This window comes from Mastigoproctus giganteus, chromosome 13, assembly GCF_048544385.1.
Source record: "Mastigoproctus giganteus isolate SK-2022 chromosome 13, ASM4854438v1, whole genome shotgun sequence".
Lineage (NCBI taxonomy): Eukaryota > Metazoa > Arthropoda > Arachnida > Uropygi > Thelyphonidae > Mastigoproctus > Mastigoproctus giganteus.
The window spans coordinates 168,385,355-168,405,656 of NC_143587.1; the positions used below are offsets into that span (position 1 = coordinate 168,385,355).

General features: G+C 35.5%; 2 protein-coding genes across 2 annotated transcripts in view; one reads left to right on the top strand and one right to left on the bottom strand.

Moving 5' to 3' along the window:
* Positions 1-20,302, bottom strand: part of LOC150076593 (cuticlin-1-like) — a 100,145-nt gene that overhangs the window by 19,404 nt on the left and 60,439 nt on the right. Inside the window, exons 3-7 of the mRNA XM_090387524.1 lie at positions 17,897-18,102; positions 11,535-11,671; positions 3,768-3,916; positions 1,587-1,668; positions 105-267 (exon numbers count right to left, since the gene is read on the bottom strand). Coding sequence (XP_090243650.1) covers positions 105-267; positions 1,587-1,668; positions 3,768-3,916; positions 11,535-11,671; positions 17,897-18,102 — 737 coding nt within the window. The remainder of the gene's footprint in view (positions 1-104; positions 268-1,586; positions 1,669-3,767; positions 3,917-11,534; positions 11,672-17,896; positions 18,103-20,302) is intronic.
* Positions 14,153-20,302, top strand: part of LOC150076595 (glutamate-gated chloride channel alpha-like) — a 288,441-nt gene continuing 282,291 nt past the window's right edge. Inside the window, exon 1 of the mRNA XM_090387386.1 lies at positions 14,153-14,222. The gene's annotated coding sequence lies outside the window, so the exon portion shown is untranslated. The remainder of the gene's footprint in view (positions 14,223-20,302) is intronic.

Sequence of the window (20,302 nt, forward strand, 5' to 3'; positions counted from 1 at the left end):
TTACGGAGCACATTAGATTCTAACCAAATTTCTGATTTCAAGTTTGCCATGCACACACTGAGATAATGAGATTTATGACACTAAATTAGAAAATGACTACCTACCACGTCATCACATCCCGCGTCCTGCTTGAGACACAGCTTTACGTTGCAGTGATAATATACTGAAGCTGTGAAAGGAAACTTATGGGCCGGAAAGGTCACCGATGCCTTCGTTATGTTGTAAGTATATTCGAGGGGTCCCATAATTTCTTCGTCCACAGGACACCTGTAAAGACACGAAGAAAAGGTTATGCTTTGCTCAAGTGAAGGAAACTTAATTAATTATCAAATGCTTTTAAGACTGTTCGCCAATTAAAGAAAATGAAATCAAAATTCTACAATTTTCAACAATTGAACTGCCAATTTTGATATGAATTTGATACAAAGAATATGAAACAAATATGAATTTGATACGATATAATACAAAGATATGAATTTAAAAAAATAATAGTAATTAAAATAATCATTTACCCTTCGTTGTTGATAAGAGGTTGTTCTGACCAGCTTAATCCATACCTAACAATAATTTGTTAGTGTGTCAACGTTAAAAATAATTTCAAAATTTATTTTTTTTTCTTAAATATCTTGAGCATGTCGGATAACTAAGCATCTTTACCAAAGACGGGGTGCGAATTTCCCCTCCCCGTCACTTTCAAGGTGAGTTATTCAGTGCTATACGTAAAATTAATTTTTATCTTGGACCAGAAGTTATCCAATCCGTACATCACACTTTCCAAAGTAAACAAGTCATATTGCGCCAGTGTGTCCAGTCTATACAAGTGTTCACAGGCCGATTTGCATGTTCTGCGGTTGAAAACCCGGAATACCCCCCAGCAAAAAAAAAACAAAAAAAAACCCTAAGGCCTTACGTAGCCGAGTGGTCAGGAGTGAGCGTGCATAGCACGCGTTCCTTGGTGGACCGGGGTCCACTCAAGGAACGCGTGACTACTAAATACGATAAATATTGGTATTTGCCCGTGACTACTAAATACGATAAATATTGGTATTGACGATTTATTGTAAACTCTACTGACTTGGTTGTCGTGCCGGAGTATAAACAGAAAATTTATTTTACTCCCTCTACTTGAGATCTGCTAACTACTCTTTGATTTTTATTTATTGATTCAATTGATTGCTAGTTACAATCGCTCCTTGTACAGCGTGCAAGTTAGAGGGGAGATTGAAGAGGCTTTTAGGAATTCCACCACTCATAAGACTGGAATCGGACCTCGTTTGGAGAAGGTTTGTGAAATGGTTTCACAATTGGTGAAACCATTATACTGCCTTGGAGGACCATATTCAGTTAACAGAAACAGTGATCGAAAAGTAGATTAAGATGAGGGACATCCCATCACACGAGTTATAAGGGTCGAAGGCTCCTATCCTTTCGGTAGCTTATTCTCAAGTAATGCAAAATTAAATTAAATTATAATTAAACTACATTTTACCTTTAATTGTATTTCTCTGTATAATATGAATAATTCGTTGAAATGATACAAAGACATGAACTGAAAAATCGTAATAATAATTAAAATAATTATTTACCCTTCGTTGTTGATAAGAGGTTGTTCTGACCAGCTTAATCCATCCCTAACGATACAGTTAGTCACCTTCATCCCATAAGATTCTACAAAAGAACAAAGAAAAGTTCATATCAAAATTCGATTAGACCAATCCAATAACAAGATTCTTATTAGGGTTAAAAGTCACTTCGAAACTCTGTTCTTATTAAATCGCTTTAGATAGACTCAGAATTATTAAATTTTAATCATGAATAATTTGGAGGCTATGCACTTCCTTCAGCGTGCTACTTCCAAACAGTTTTGTGGTTACTGTTTTGTAATTTTCAATTGACGTCACGTCCAAGTTTTTATAATGGTCTTTCGTCAAAAGTCTAAATCATAGAGGACATTTTTATGCAAGCACTCTATCTTATGTTTTCCTGCTCCAGGCAAGAACGATATGAGTAATACGAGCATATATCTTGACTTGACTCGGGGTTAAACATTTTTCTAGCCAGCCAGAAAATTATTTTTCAATTAATTAAGGACAATCACTATTTTTTTTTTAATTTCTCTTATAATAATGTAGAGTGGAAGCTGTAGCCAGCCTGAAGTGCCAAACTCTCAAAGAAAATGTATTAGAAAAGACGTTAAATCACTCTGCGGTTTTTTGAAACAGTATCATAGGAAATGCTAGAGTACAAAAAATACATAGAGATAGCACAGAACAGTACAGGAAGTAAGTCTTGCAGCACAACGAAAAATTTTATCCTCCTCCATGAAAATGAGAAAACCCAAGGAGTGTCAATCAGGTTAGCGAGAAAAGGTTAGTCTGTATTACAGATTCAGTGTCCTTCGAGAGTCTTGGTATTCATTTTCAATGCTAAACTGGGATTTCAGGGAATTTGCCAATAGGACAAGGGCGAGCTTCGAAGGATTCTTACGGCTAAGGAAACTGACTAAGCATGTCTTAGTTTGCGTTAAATTTTTCCAGGATTTTTAATCAAGGTTTTGGGTGCGATCACGCATGCGAATCGGGAAAAAACAGACTGTGAACCGATTCTGCGCAGACTGAAGCACATGATTTGCCTGGGGAATTGGAGAGGCGAGGCTCTCCACCGAGGGGCAGAAAGTTGAATTTATCAATGTGGCAACTAGTGTCCTGTCATTAATTTTTATGGTTCAGCCTATGTTTTAGGACTAAAGACCCAACGCCCAGTAACATCAATACAACTTCTCTGGAAAGCGAAGTTCGGCGTTAACCCACGTTTCCCTACTTTCAGCCTTGATGACATCACATCTTCGGTTTAGTGCTGTAAATGTTCAATGTGGAAACCCTTACAATTATTATTATGTCTTTGAGAAACCCCATAAAAGAAAAAAAGAAGTAAATGGTCGCAGAAGGATGAAATAATGAAATGAAATAATCATGGCAAGTGCTCTGATTCAGAAGCCAGCCGCCCAATGAAACGTCTTTCTATTCTGTTTAATCCGATCAAACTTTCTAAATAAATTAGTGTACAAGAGCTTTTAACATCAAAAACAAGTCATCTTTACAAATGGACAACAGGAACTGGCTCATGAAATGTAGGTGTATGATTTCTAAAACGCGTCTGATTTAATCTAGTGACTACACAAGGTTATTCCAAATTATTCCCTTAGTTATTTCAATTTTACATTATCAGTACTGATTTAAAAGTACTATTTTTCCAATGTATCCAAAACAGTTCCAATTGTGTTGGATCGAGCTTATGATAAATGAACCATAACGCCTGATAGATTGCACGCAAATCATACTTTAAAAAAAGCAAAGAAATATTATTTAATGTTACTTAGAACACATAGAAGTTTTGAGACACAAAACATTCCTTTCCATGCCAAATATGTTTATACATATTTGCTGCTTTCGTTTCTAATAATGCAAATAATACATACCCTTTTAACCATTTAACTCTCAAGTGGAATAAACAATTTCCTTAACAAAATACTTCCAAGCAATTGGTACAGTCATTTTAATTTATTTTCGTTGCGCAGGGAATCTTTGTTGGGCAGATTAAAGAACCGAATTTATGATTTTTTATAATTAGTAATATTATATTTCATGCAGTTTTTTTCCTTATGCAGTATGTACTAAATATTAAATGCTAAATGTCTTGTGCATAGCTAGAAAACATCTACCCTCTTATTCAAAATGGTTAATCGATTTTCGTTTTCTATTCCTTACCTTGATGATCGATGTTAATCACTAAAGTTAGATGATCCCCAATTTTTACGTTTTCTGCAATCACCTGCTCTTCTGGAACTCCTAAGAATATCTTCATAGTACAGACAGGCAGAGGAGCTGTTGCAATCATTGGAATTACTCCGGAAAGACTAAATAAATAAAAACAATAATTCTAATATAAGTATTAGAATTAGTCATATTAAAGACAAAAAAATGTCTGCTGGACAGACGTTATAAATTTACGAATATAATTGGAAATTATGTTTGTGTACATGCTTTTGGATGTACTGACGGTTTATCACTCTGTGGTGATAAACTCTTAACTCTGTCAGCAGTTTATCACATAAAGTTTATTACTACAAATATACACAGAAAGAAATCGATAACTACTTCTGTTATCATTATCCCATTCTCTTATTTATTTTCATCTCGCCATATGGGGTTCGCTTTAAATTACTTCTGCTTTCAAGATGACACCCTTTATTTTTAACATTTTTATATATTTTTGTTCTGTGCGTCTCAATGATTCAGGCGTAAAAATTAAAGTCTGACGAAAATACAGTCAATTATTGAAATAAACAGATTAAAAAGGCATAGGGCAGACATAATAAAACAAATTTCCCGACGAGAGGCACTGCAATACGATAAGTAGATTATTCAAATTTTCAGCAGAATGGGAAATTTTTCAAACTTTTAAAAATATTTAATACTTATGCAAATATTTATTCATTACTTCTATTTCAGCGAAAAATGAAATAAACTGCAATCTCCAGTTAAATCTTAAAGAGAAGGCCAGTATTCAGTGAGCAGAGTCAAGATCAGTGCACGACGTCCTCCATTTTCACGCAACGCCAGTGATGTGCGCTTGTCAGGCACAGAAGGGGGGATGATGTTTGTAAGAAATTTTCACCTTGCCCTTGGCGTCACGCTCTTCCTTCAAAATGGGAGAAAATCATCCCACGCTAAGCATCCAATGTAAAATACGGATGTAAGCAGGTGTTTATGCATTTATCGCAGTGAAACTTGGATTTATTATCACGACACGTCAGAAGAGAACTCTTAAACAAAGAGATGCTAAATACATTAAATGCATTGTAGCTAAAGAGAGATGAGAGGGGGAGGGGTGAGTCTTGTTTTAAAGTGTTCGTCCGGGGGCTACTTCGTTTGCGATATTGCAAAATAATTGCGATGTAATCTGTGGATAGCAACTTTAAAGCTCTTCTGGATTATCGCTAAAGCAATTTAGGCCATGAGGCGTTACTTTTCTACGTGAGTAAATTGAGCGTGTTCCCAATGAATTTGTCTGTTTGCGAGATGAAAACACCTGGAGAAAATCGTAAGAAAGCACCTCTTCACCCCTGCTATTTTCGAATAAAAGCCTAGTAACTCTGTTGTCGAAAATAAGATATTTTTAAACAGCGCTAAGACTGCAATATAGGATTGAATGCTCCAAAAATGCGGCATACCTTTCAAAATAATACGAAGTGATAAATCATTATTGCAAATTTCTTAGGACTTTGATTCTCTTCTATTGATATGAGACGGATTACCTTGACGTCTGACTTCAGATTAGCGTACGAGTGAAAGGAAAACTGGATCAGATAGATTAAAAGCCAGATATAAATAGTCGGTGTACATCCGTGCTCACACGCTTGAACATTCTGTAAGGATGGCCTTGTTTCGCAGACAAACATCCCTATCCCTAAAGCAGTACGATTGCAATCAGCACATTACTGCGCAGTCGTACTTACATAATCAGGCAGCCATGAATGTTCCGACTTGACCTAGATAGCTAGCTACTGACATCGGCGCATCTCCGGACAGAATGTATATATAACAAGAACTCTATGAACAGAATACAAAAGAGAAAACTTAAAACGTGTATTAATGTTTCTTGTAGTGATTAGATTCTGTCCTTAATTTTCATGTTTAGAAATAGCATTAAGACGACCCCCATAATTTGTTTTGAGCCAGAAAAAGTCTAGATTCCCTCCTTCAAAATGTCTCAATAAGTTCGCTTTGTCAATAGGATCGGAACCCAGATGCACGATTATTGCCAAATAATGGTAATTCCACGGAGGTATTTTTATTACAACTGATTTTACCAAACCCACTAGGCACATAATTATCGCAGTTATTGTATTTGTGCATATGTCAATAGCCACGCGTATATTTAGAAAGTAACGTGACTTTAATCAGACTTATTCCTTCAAGCCTTATTCCTCATATCAAAAATCAAAAATAGACTATCAAAAATAGCAAGCCGCAGTTTGCTATATTTGATAGTCTGATTATGAGGATATCCACTAATTACATTTCAAACCTGTTTAAGTTCCGTGCAAGCAACGCAATTATTGTTATATCCTTAATTCGCTTAATATTGTGAAACTCCAACGACTGACATCATCGTAAACTAAACCGACTGAAGAACTTATGAAAAGTTATTTAATTAAAATAAATCTTGCTGGTAGCAAATATATCTTCCCCTAGCATAGCAGCTGTCGGCCAACAACAAGCAAATGTCATATTCTCTTATTAGAGCTGAAAAATTAAAAAATGGGCTCCAGGATGGCTTAATTATTTGAACATTACTGCATAGATAATGGTTAGTTTACAATCACAAACATCCATGGAAATTATGAACGAGCTCTCTTACTGCAAAACTATTTTTTCTGTTTTTTTTTTTTTTTTTTACATAGCGCTTTCTTCTTCTTTAATGCTGCCGAATGGCGTTTGCGACTTCGTTTTGATATTGTTCTCTGTCTAGCGCTGCGTGTAGAATTTGTGCTGTTGTCATGTGAAGCCAGGTGTTGATGTTACATAGCGCTTTATTTCCCTTTTTTATGAGAAAGAAAGAAAACTAAACCAATAGAATGTTTATCCAAATGATTTCTCTCAAAATAGTAAAACTTTATACATCGTTAACAATTGCATTTCAGCCGAGCAATATCGCAACATTAATGTTCGGTTGCGGTTATGCTCCATGATTTATGAACAGAGTTAATTGCAGTTGTTGCTAATTGCAAATTAGTACGCGGAATGGGTGGACGTGGGCAATTGTTACAACCTAGATTGTTTTAATGAATTTCTTTAAAAGCACGCATTCCTTTCTAAAACAGCAATCGCAAAGTAGTTCAGCAAGATAGATATGTAGGTCAAGATTTTCATCTTAGGGGAGACAAGAAATTCCTTTTACTTTTGAGGTCACAATTGAACTGATTTTTTCTGTTGCTGTTGTAAGAATGACGCGCGCGTAAACATTCATTCCTTATTGGCCATGATGTATGAGGAATTAACAAATAATCAGATAACTTGTCTAGTAAGCCAAGTATTGTACAGGGAAACAATTTCCTTTATTTGTGGCAGGATTCGTGAAAGGAATTAATAAAAACAAATTGCGCGTGCACTAAACCTTTTTCAAGAATTTTTTCAATGCCGTTACGATCATTTTCCCACAATAACTGGATATCCGCCTTCCACCGCAAACCATATTTTTTTTTAAAGTTGCTGGAAATTTTCATTCTTGTTTAAAAAGTGAGTAACTGATATTCTCTAAGCAGCCATCAGTTTCACCACGCATCTTTAGTTGGGTTTGCTAGCTTTATCTTCCAAGTTATACTTGTGGGCTGGCCCTAAGTGCACAGCATTATTGTACCTATTTTTGACAGCTAACTCTAATTTAAACGGAGCTTGTATTTCTGTGGGTTGTAAGTTTCAAAAACCACGCACGAGTAACAAGAAAGTTTGCTTAGTCCATTCTAAGCAAACTTTTTTTTCAAATAATGAAGTTTGTTTCAGAGAACATAAACATGATGGAAAGGAAAGGAAATTTTTTGCTCAACCGCCAATGTTGGCTAATTGGAACTGGTTTGGAAACAAGATGTAAAATTACACATACTATTTCAAAAGAGCTATACCCATGAAAATATATCTGTGAAGCACGTGCAGCAGAAGCATTGATTCTGATAGACGGATTTGTTACTTAACCTGGTTCTTCTTTTAAACACTGGAGGTTTAGAAAGTCGTTTGGACTATCTTAATTAATATTAAAATGGCATTATATTAATTAATATTAGAGTATACTCGAGTCGGCGAATCGTGCAAAACAAAAACAAATTCTCTTTTTTAAAGCTAAATTAAAATGAATCCGATTTCTCAAAAATGAATTTTAAAGATTTATTTTTGAGAAATCGGATTTTTGAGAAGATGTTCTAATAGTGTATATACATATTGTTATATCTTAAAGATTAATTTACCACACTTATAGTTGAAATTAACCCACCTCATGAGTTCCTCGCCTTGACTGTGAATTTCTATACCTATTTGATGTGAGGATATTGGGAAAAAAAAGTTAACCTACGTAAGAGCGCATGAAATCACTCTGAATTTTATGGTTTGGCGTACCTAAAGATATTTTATAATGCTTGGGTAAAATCATGCATAGTATTAGAGCTACTGTCATCAGGGCCGGCCCGAACAAAAGCGGGGCCCGGTGCAAAGTTGACTTGCGGGGCCTTGATATAAATTCGTACAACAAAATAATTTATTGCATTTTAATTGACTTGCGGGGCCTTGATATAAATTCGTACAACAAAATAATTTATTGCATTTTGATATTTATTACATTGCACAAATTGGTTTAGTAAGGATACATGAAAATGATAATTAATTAAATTATTTTAATGATAAACTTAACATTTCAATCACAAAAAAATCTTTAATAAATCAAATAAGAAAAATAATTGCTTCATATACTTACAAAATACAATTTGGTATGCGACTTAATCGAGTAAGGTCACAATATGTGATTTTTGTTTCATTTTCTTACATGTTTTATAGCAAATTCGTTGATAATATCATCATAATTTAGTTTTTTGGCTATTTCGGATTCGATAGATAAAATGGCTAAGGAGGTAAATCGTTCTTGACTAATGCTAGATCTCGAGTAATTTTTTATTATTTTCAATCTTGAGAAGGATCTTTCTGCAGATGCGACGGTAATTGATAAGGTTAATATAATTTTCAGAACAGTAACAAAATTTGGATACAATTCAAATAAATATAATTTTTTAGTAAATATTGTAATATTTGTAATATTGTGATCCTGGAAGGCAAAACACGATGACAAATTTTGATTTCATTAAATAAATCAATGCAATCAATATCGTCTTGCAAGGTAGCATTTAAGTCTTCGCAACATTTAAGGAGATCGTTTTCAGTCAGTTTTTGAATATTATCCGAATTATATAAAAAACCATATGATGTCTCGTGTTCGTGATAAATTTCGAATCTTTTCTTAAAAGAAATAATCGCACTATCGATTATGACTAGAAAATATTGAATTCTGAAATATTCTTCGCCCGATGAAATAGGCTGATCGGTTCCTTCATAACAAAATTGCTTTGTTTTTCGTCCAGTTCTTTGATTCTTAAATTCAGATGTCACTCGTAATTCTTCAGCTATTTCCTTTGCAGTTATTAAAGAAGATTTGAATCCCGATTCACGATACTGTTCAAAAAACTTTAAAAGGCCTTTTAAATGTGAATTTGCAGTACCGATATCTATATTTGAATTTTGAAATATCTTGCTCACAATATTTACTTCATTCGGTATGTCATACCAAATGACCAAACTTAATAAAAATTCAAATGAAGTAAGTTTATTTTCGATTGATTGGATTTCGTTTTCGTGTCACTGGTATGTTCATAAAGGTATTTGAAAGCTAGAGAAAATTGTGGTATCTCACACATTCGAGGCGACATTCCCACCTCGTTGCTGACAGTGGTTTGGAGTAAGATGTTTGGCACGCTCTTTTAATATATCCCAGCGTATCACAGAACTTGCAAAAATATTATATATGCTTTGTAAAGTCCCAAAAAATGAATTTGCGAGAGAAGATAATTTTGAAATGTCTCCAAGAACTAAATTCAAATTATGACTTCAGCAGGGCATATACCGTGCTTTGGAATTCTTTTGCAGGATAAGTGCTTTGGTCAAACCAGTATTATTAACTTAAAATTTTCTCAGAAGAAAATTTAAGTCGACTTTTTGAATAATTTCGAATTCACTCGATCTCTCGAAGGTAGAAAGCGAAAAAGGGCCGAGAAAACCTAGTCGGTGGTATGTATAGCCTTTAGAGTACGATAACTATGCAAACGCTGGCAACATATAATCGTACGTCTGAGCGACTTGTAAGGAGAGATATTTGAAAGAAAATATATTTTTCCGTGTTCTTTGGAGAATTTTTGGCGGGCTTTTAGATAATGTTAATAACATGATTATTGACATTTTATTTCTTATGTATATTAAAAATATGGCCATTTTATGGCGATGTCGCTAGATTTTGCGACAGTATTAAAACAAAAAAAAAGAAACCATTTTTATTTTGCAAAATCAGTCAGCGGCGCGGGGCTTTCAGAAACGCGGGGCCTTGTGCGCTCGCACCGTTCGCGCCCCCGTCGGGCCGGCTCTGACTGTCATGTGTAGAGCTTATGCAAACCACTTCGGCTATGTTGAAAGCGATATCACACCTTCTTTGTTCCCACATTCCTGAATTACCACTGAAACCAGTGGGTTTTTTTTTTTTTTTTTTTGCTCTCTGTAGTTCAGCTATGACAAAAGAGGCCGCGCCCACTCGTCCTACAAAAAAAAAAAAAAAAAAAAAAAGAGAAAGAAAAGAAACAAGGAAGAGGTGGGGTCGAATTAGTAATCTAATTCAGCTTCATTGCGATCTGAAATCACACATTTTATACTGGTGAAAATCGAATTTTTATGTCCTGCTAATTCTTCAAACGAATACAAGTTCTGACAGCAAAATCGTATATACGAATATAGGCTTAAATAAAAACAAAAATCCTGTTTCAAGTGTTCAAAGTTGATTTAAAAGACGACGTAGGCGTTATGTCTGAACGAACCTGTACGCTGTGTGATAAACGCCTCCGATGAAATGTAACCTACCTGTAGGCAGACTGAACACCTGCAGACTTTAGAACATTAAAACTTATAAATTTTGAACTTGAGAAAAAAAAAATTCTTAATTTTATATGCTATGATTTGATTTCTGTTTTACTGGCGCAAAATCGAGTTAGGCTATAATGCGGCACGACACCATTTTTGATACAATAAAAGGCTGATGAAAGGGAAATTGAAGTTACCCTGCAGATCTGTATGAATAACTATAAATCTCAAACGGCATTAACTGCGTCACAATTTTTAAGATATTTAATAATGCAAAAATGACTTTTTGAGCAAGATTACACATATAAAAACAAAATTAAGGTGTTCTAATAGTGTATATACATATTGTAATATTTCCAATATATATATCTATATTCTAATATATATTGTAAATATTAGATTTTACTAAATTCTGAATTCATGGCACTATAATTTATTAATTCTATAATAATTTATTAATTCTAGTGCCAAACACGTTTCAGAAGAACTAAGCCTACTTTTCTTGTCCTTCATGGCCACCTGCTGTAAAATATTTTTTATTTGATAATCCGAAACCTTGGCTTAAAAGCATGCAGTTGCAAGTAGGCTTCCTTAATTTCTGGAGGAGTTCAACGTGTGAACGCTTCGTCATATTTACGTAATATTGCATTCGCCTTAAACGCATTCCCAGCGTTTAATTAATTTCACGGGAATCATAGCGTACAGGTTATTCGACCCAGTTTCGAGCCTTTTCAGACGTGTCGTGTTACGTCGCTGTATGACGTTATGTGTCACTCATTCTAGTTAACATCTAAGAGAACGTCATCTTACCTGACATTAAATCCTGAAGAGATGTTTTTTTTCTTCGTCTGGTAGCGGCAACGGACGTGGAAACCTCGTCCTTGTTTCGTGACCAGTTTGTGGTGAGGCTGCACAACAACTGTGTTAAAGTACTCGACTCCGTCCCCCTGTAGAGGTTTCATGGAAAGAAATAGAAGGAGATAAAGAAAAATGGTTGATTTATGATCGCACCAGAACACCATGACATCATATTCACCTTTGAATGCTTACATACAACAAGCAAAATGGTTTGATGTTTACAAATTTATAGGCGAGCATTGTATGATTGATCCCGTAAGGCATGTCTGGGTAATTCGGGGCACAAGGCTAACATTCTAGACTTAGACCTTTATCTTAATCGATGCGGATTTCTTTGTTCGGTATGGGAGAATAGTGAAAAGGATACGCAGCTAGTCTACTCTGTTGAATTTATATATCGCTTCGCTTTTTTTTTTTTTTCTTTTTTAGAGGGCTGCGCGGACAATTGAAGTTAGATTTGCAATCAGGCTCATCTGCCCTGACTGTATTCGCAAACATTAAGGTTGCTAACATATTTTTGTCTAGACTGAAGGATCTTCCTTATAATTTCAGGACAGGAATATAATTATGATTTAGGGAAAGGAATAATAGTCATCATAATGGGGTAACCAATGCGACAGGATATCGGGAAGACCTTTGTGGTTCTTGGGCGAAATTTCTATCACGAGCGTCAGCTCATTGGGTCAGCTCATTCCTTTTTTGCACTTTGAAAACATTTACTGTCTAGAAAGTGAAATACAAGACATTCGCTGAAGTGATTGCTGAGGCGCAACTGAAAACTCCGTGGGTCCTGCTATCCAGCGATGAGTGGTAAGCTCTAAATATTATCTGCAAGTATGCTAACCACTGAAAGTGGTTAGCATACGTGCACACCAAATAACTAAAACTACCTCCACGAATATCTGAAGATCTGAATATCTGAAACTTCGGGAATACTTTTGCCTCCGTCTGAAACCTACCTTACTCAGTTCGACTTGAAATGCCTTCAGTAAATCCAGGAGCCATCAGCAAGATCTATATCTTTATATCGAGGCCACCGTAGCCTAGTGGTCAGGCGCGCGGGTGCATAAGTACATGTGCCTTGAGTGACCGGGGTTCAAGCCCTTGACTACTGAATACGGTGCTGTTTCTTGTATTCTGTCTCTCTTGTGAACTCCTCTGACCGTTTGGTCGTCCCGGAGTATAAACAGAAAATGTATTTATTATTTATATTCAAGCCTTCCAGTGATAAAATGAAGGTTCATTACTGATTAAATAATACGAAATATTTTTGGTAGCATGTTATTACTCCACAAACACTAAAAGGGTACTGGAGGGACGGATACTGTAACTTGCCTTTGTAAGACTTCTTATATCGTGTTTTAATATTTCTTTCCCTACAATTCAGATCTCTTGTAACACTCTTATCAATACCCATTTTGCAACATTCTTGAGCAAAATAAGGTTCATCACCATCACAATTTCTAAATGTTAATAATCAGCCATTTTTGTTTTCTATCAATCAATTAAACACATAAATATGAAAAACTCCGCAGACTAAATACCCTAGTGAATTTCAAATGAATTATACAAAAATCTTACATACAGAAATCGCAAAATCAAGGATTAGATTTCGCAGAATTTGATTATGAGAATTTTCCACTATCGCATTCCCGTTGTAAGTTATTGATGTAGACTTAAGTACTAATGCCTTGCTAGAAATTCAGGTTTGTTGCTACTCTAAACCAGGAAATATTTGTTCGAGGACACATTTCCCTTTCCCTTAACCAGTAAATGAATAGTGAAGGAAGAGAGGGGGAACTCTAGCAGGAAAACAGTTGGATGGTTTTGGTGATGAGGGATTTACTGTTCGTGACGTTTCAGTTGTCTGTCGCGTTTTTCAAGCTAGCAATAAGATTAAGAACACTTACAGCTATTTTGACAAATGCACGAGGAAATGAGTGAAACAATAGCGTCGTTATATGCCACTGAACACTCACGTGCAGATAAACATCTCTTTACAAACACGGATTCGAATTAAGATATAATTTACATTTCCACTTGTTTCAAGGTCATATCGTTTACCTAACAAGTGAGGGGATAGTCACGCAGGTCACTTTCTCCTCACTTGACGGGATAACACCCCAAACTTAAAAAAAAAAATAAAACTAATTTGCTACGTAGAGAGCCTGTAAAACAAGAAGAATTTTTGGATATTGAGATACGTGACATTCAATTTCAAATAGTTTACAATTTGGTAGTTGTTTTCTCACGAATTTGCATTGTTACTAAAATTGCTCAACTAGCATCAGCTATTAAGAAAAGATCAGTCACTATCCAGTACTTGGTAGGTATCTGTCTGTTTTCTTACTGTAATGCTGAGTAAAGAAATTGCTCGAATCCTACCTCTTTTGCGCGTTCTGAGAATTATGTTTCGAAATTAGTTATTTGTTTCAAAAGTCAAAACCAAATCAAAGTTTCAATTCATCATCTGCATACCCTTAAGAAGGTTAGGAAGCCAAATTCAAATGCCTGCTTATTTTCTTTTTGCACAGGAGAATTAAGATCACGAGGTATGGTTATATTTTGTATGCAAACCGTGCATAGCTGTAGATCAGTCTGTCTGCTTTTTGTGATGAAAATCATCTATATGTAACACAGGTATGGTTTTGTGTCCATTTCCGTAGCAAATGTGCTTGTTTCATGACCCATGTTTTAAATAGGCTTTGATCTTTAATGTTAATTTGACTCTGTAAAACAAAATTTATCGCACGAAGTCAAGTGTTAACTTAGGTGGTAGATGACTTTCATCAACCGGTGAAACACCACCACTTTGCTTATTGGAGGCTTGAAGTGGTGAAACCCATGTTTAGTCTCTAGAGCAAGGTTTCCGGTATCCCCCTCCCCCATACTTCTCCTTCAACCCATGCACGGTACTAAGTACTATAGGTTTTGATACCTTTCGTGTTTGGAGTTTTTCATAAAAAAAAAATAAATAAATAAAAATATGAAATATTCAAATAAAATTTGACAATCACAAAAATCTTTCTCAGTGATGACAATTTTAACTCAGTAAACCTGAAAAGGGAATTTGCGTTAAGTTAAATACTCAATTTTAAATATTTTAAGTTTAATCCATACTTTAAATTATTAAAAAAAATTATAATAATATAAGCCCTAAATTAATAATTTATATAATTTAGTTAATTTGATATTTTGATTGATAATTTAAAGAATCCAGTTAACGTGCTACTGAATTGGGTTACGAAGCATCCTTCACGATGTTTGCAGAACGGGATTTTTATTTTAAAATTCACTAACTCGAACTATTTATTTTTTGGGTGAGTGCATATGTTCTTCTTCTTAGGAAGGCAGTCTACTTTTATCGGCAACAACAAACTGTGTTATAGAAAACGTAGACAATGCAATTCGGGTCAGGCCACTCGGTCTGTCTGTTCGTGCATGGAGATTCTGACACCATTTCAGCTACGTTGTGTATCCACAGATACAGAAGTAAGTTCTACTTCATAATTAACAGCGAGAAAGTTCGGCGTTATTGAATCAGTTTCACTTCTGCCATTTAATGAAATCTTAAAATCAGTTAAATACTTTAATCTATTCGTGGATTGAATGAATTTAAACGTCTGTGAACTCACAGAAATTTCGGTTTCGTCTTATCAGATTCCGAATTCTGAAGCCATCTCTGACACAGAGACAGAAAATGTTTCCGTAATTACGACGTAATTTCCTTCGCGTTCTAACAAAAGGCTGATGGGTAGTCTCCACAGCTCGTGGGGGTGATGTTCTGTTGTTTTCACAGTTATGACAATTCTTTTCGCATGTTCAAAATAACAAGGAAACGTATCATATGGAGTAAGCCGCCATTGATTAACATTACGCTATGCTGTTTTGTCCGTAATATTTCCTCTAAAACTTCCGTGAAATCGTCATTAAAATAGTACAGTAAACAATTCTGACCGATGAAGAACCTTACAGACATCTTTACCCTCCGGGACACAAGGCACAGAGCACATAGCCAAACACTAGCTTGTTCTTCCATAACAGCAATAATCCACGTTAAAACATAGGCTTCAATATCGTTACGTTCAAGAATAGCCCAGAATTATCCGTATAAGCATTGATGAATGGAATGCACTGTGATTTACTTCTTATTCGAAAATCATTTCAAAGTTATTGCGCTTAATAAATAAGCGCGATATCTTTCTCTACACGAGTGGGGGGCTGTGGGGAAAAGGGTTGAGCTGCTCAAAATTGACATCCACTGATGTGTGTTGCAGTCATTCTGTAAGTATAAAAAGATAACATGCTCTATCAATGTAGTTTTATTACACTTAGTGGGCAGTTTATCAGAAACACCATATTAGTATTGTATGTGGCTTACAGAGGTGATGGATTCGACGTGGACTCCATGAGATGGCAGCAATGTTCCTGCAGGCTAATCAGGTTGACCAAAAAGAAATCGCCCCGATGCCATAGTACTTTAACTTTCTGGAATTAGCCATCACCGGAAATTGACGATAACCCACGAGGGAAGGCACCTGGCCATTAATTTTCTTAAAAGTTGGCTCTATTATCCACTCAAGAGAGTGGAAGAATTCCAATGCTTCTCAACATTGGCGAAAAGTCTGACTTTCTCCTAAGCATGATGGCCAATTGGTTTCGAATTGTTTCTTCCCCATTCTGGTTTTGTAATCTGCCTGAGGCTTTGAGAGACGGGATTCGGCTGAGCAGTTTGATGATTCGTTTACAATTTGTATTACCTAGTCTTAATAACTAGAATGCCCATCGGTGCCTCCGTAAAATTGGCTTGTTTGCTGGGCCGGCCCACAAATGCCGGCACTAAAGGACCGACCACTCGTTTCCATCACATCTTTTCCGTTTTTTCTGCCATAAGTCTTACTGTTGTCTATAAACTTCATATTCTCGTGAGCGAACATTTAACCATGGCCACTGTTAAAACGGTACCTGCCCTGCCTTATTATCGTTCCATGTTCCACTGTCAGAGATGTCAGCTTATACGCAGAGGGTTGGACAGCTTAGGAGTTGCGTAGAAGCCATTAAGGTCATAACCTTAATAGCTTCAGTGGTTTCAGTGTAACATGTTTTTTTTTTTTTTTTTTTTTTTTTGATTTGGTAGTTATTGGCGCATCGGCTTCTGTGGCCATATTGCACCTCCCAAGGTTTTTGCAGTACTTTGATCCAAGCCCGAGGCGGGAATCGAACCCGCGACCTTTGGGTTGCCGGGCAGGTACTTTTACCCACTCGGCTAGCCCGGTCGGCTAGTGTAACATGTATGTCAAATGACTATTCTGTAGTCAATTTTCGGGATAAAATCCCTGTTTCTTGAATCTAAATCTAAATTTCGTGCTGAACTAAATCAGTCCAGCATGAAACATACAGTACTTCTATTAGGAATAAATATATTCTAAACATTATACAGGTAATGCTGTTTCATTTCAAGTTTTTAAAGAAAGGAATCTGTGCAATGTTTCATTTAAATGTTATATTACACAGGAGGAATTTAAGGCATTTTTTGTGTTGGTATGAGAGTAAGTACCATTCACAATCCTAACTGAGTAGGGTGTGGGGAACGTATGTAGGCACATACGTTCATGTAGCTTACATGTAGCTAAATGTTCATTTAAAGATGTTTAATAAGCTGCCCACAGAGTGTAGTTAATAAAGCTTCAGTGATAGATTACCAGACTTTAAATGTAGTTTTCTAATATTGTGATATTCGCGAAAAAAAATCTACTCTTCCAGCTAGTGATGACAAAATAACTGCTATTAGGATTATTTCTCGGGAAGTGGCGGCATCTATTGGCACACATGTAAAATTTATATACGTTTGAAGATTCATCTATGAAGCAAAACATGCTGTTTCCTCAATTCATCCGAATTTTCTACTGAAATTTCAGTAGAAGTTTCGTTTGAGCTCTTTATGCGATCTACTGAGAAGTGATCACATAAAGAACTCAAACGTTTTACGTTACGTATTTCAACCTGAACATCACTAACCTTTTGCATAATATTTCGGCCATCTCAATAAACTTGACGGGTTTCACACATCAGGCCTGTTGTGAAATTTGCTAAAAATTGTAGTTCTTTCTTTCTTGTTGATACATTTGTAATGTATTTATTAAATTCCTAAAAGTTAGTATGAATGACAAACTTTCCTGCAATGTTATGAAATACCTTCGTGTTAGCCAGTTTACGAAAATTGAGTACTTTAAATGTACTCAATTTTTGTTTAGTGTATATGATATGGAAAACAAAAGCGAGACTTTATTAGAATATTGAATACTGTTACTTACCACGTCCGTACTCATTGTGTTGCAGGCCAGCAAAGGAAGAATGTAGGATACTTTGGAACCACCATGCTCATATTCTGAGAGACACGTTGAGTTTTTGGACAGGCCTTTGGGATAAATCATTCCGTTAAAGTCGAATCCAGTAGACACTGTCACCATGATACTATCGCTGTTGCACTCGATGTCCACATCCGATAACGGGACTGACTCTGCAAAGAAACAGAATCCGAGGCTGTCTGTACATATATTTGCACTGAATTATCAAAACAAAACAAATTAATAATTCAATTTGTAATTTAAATCTAACTGAAAACACGGCTTTGAAATTCATTCGTGAGTTTTCGTAGAATTCTTTTCCACGTTTTTAAATAATTCCAAAATTAATAATTCCATATCTCTGTGAATTGCTGCGAATATGCTAATTAGCTATTACTCAGTAATAATAGTTGCGCTTATATTATTTTAAAAGGAAAGCTAAAACTTCAGATATTTACTAAATTACACAGAATTTAATACAGCAATAAATGTAATTTTATTACATTGATGATTCTGTATTAGCATATGAGCATGAAGGTTCAGGTTACGGAAATATGACTAATGTATAGCATCAGAGATTGTAGTCACAAAATAAAGTTTACCAAACTCTGTTGTCTGTCAGGCGTCTGTCAAACTCTGTTGAGTTGACACTCAACTGAGAATAAATAGCAATATAATTCTGCTTCTAGGGAAGTGTACTTATTCGAAGTGCATGAATATTGTGATATATTAGAATATATCTCATATTGCGAATCTCTTCACAATATTGAGGCTATATCTCATATTGTGAAGAGATTCGCAATATGAGATATATCCTGATGTCTTTTTATTTTGTACAGTCTCTGATATTATGTACCAACTGTACTTTAGTTCAGTGATAAACTCTTATTTCAAGTTCTGTGGGACATCAATACCCAATTAGAAATAAAAATAAACTCCCCTCAGTCAAAATAATAAATATACTTAACACCATTTCAATGACGTCAAATAAAATTTCTCTTTTATCCTGTAAATAGCATGAAATTTATAAAAATCGGTGTTAAAAAATCCATCTCAAACTAAATGAATGCTTCACGTACCGATTTAAAGATTTCCTTTAAATTTATGAATCCAAGAAATGTCCAACATTATACAACCTCAGACGTACAGTTACTTATGTTACTGTAATAACCGCTGTTTTATGCGTGCGGGCTCCACTAGTATTTTTGCACACGAAGTATGTAAAATATGTTCTTCTCCGAGAGTAAAATTTCCTGTAGTGCTACTATTAGTACCATTTGTAATGGAAAATTAAAATGTTTAGGTTGACACGAAGGGACCAGAAAGATTGGCCAAACCAGTGCCTGCAACAGTGGGCAATGCCATCTTCAAAAATTGTGTAAATAAATGCATTATAGGCCATTAGTTCGATTATTGCAGGCTGTTCTACACATGCGTGAAGTTGTTTTTCCCCACCAATGATATAAAGAAGAGATTCAAAAAGAAAAGGAAAAGATTGTTGAGGAAATAACGTCCATTATAACTAATGGACGTAGCTCTCAAGGAAATCAGTTTCACAAAATCGGTTTTCAGATAAAAAAATAAAAGAAGTAAATACAAAAGCATAGTTAACAACCAACAGGGGAAAAGTCCAAGGAAATAAGGTATTTAATTCGCTTCTTGTTCGCTGCCAATTAATAAAATACTTTCCGTAGATATTTTTTGTTGATCTTTTTTCTTTTAATTTATTAAAGAAAGCGGTCCCAACCAATTTTCCTGGCAACTCCATCATCTATTCAAATTCTGTATAGGTAATTTCTATCATAACACATATACTCCCACTAGTTGGTTATCATTCCTAGCACATGGGGAAGGCCAGGGATCGTCTGCCTCCGTACGGTTCATATGTCAATGAAACAGCAAATTTCGCACTAAAGTCGATCATGAGTCTGCTGGTCTTCTGTAGAGGATGTCTTTCTCGTGAGGAAATATTTAACTGTTTCACCTCACCACAGAAAGTCGACTTTGCATTCACTACATAAAAGCAAGTGAAGATAAGTCAAGAAGTTTGTAACCACAACAAAATATGGAACTGATGTACTCATCACATAGCAGTTCTGAAGCCGTAATCAAGAATATCACTGCTCAGGAAATGAACGCAATCCATATACAAGTCTATGCAGTAATGCAATGGACAGGGGATATAGCATCCTTTCATTAACTGCTAAGGAATATGCAGCTCAGCAGCAAACCAATCCAACCAACATCTTCAAGAAGCAAAGCAACGATTCACTATTCAACCGTCGCCATCACAAGCGTTTTGCTAAGTTCTGCTCCCTACCTCAACATCGAGATCAATTTCATAGTTGGTTTATCAGTTCATATAGGTCGCAT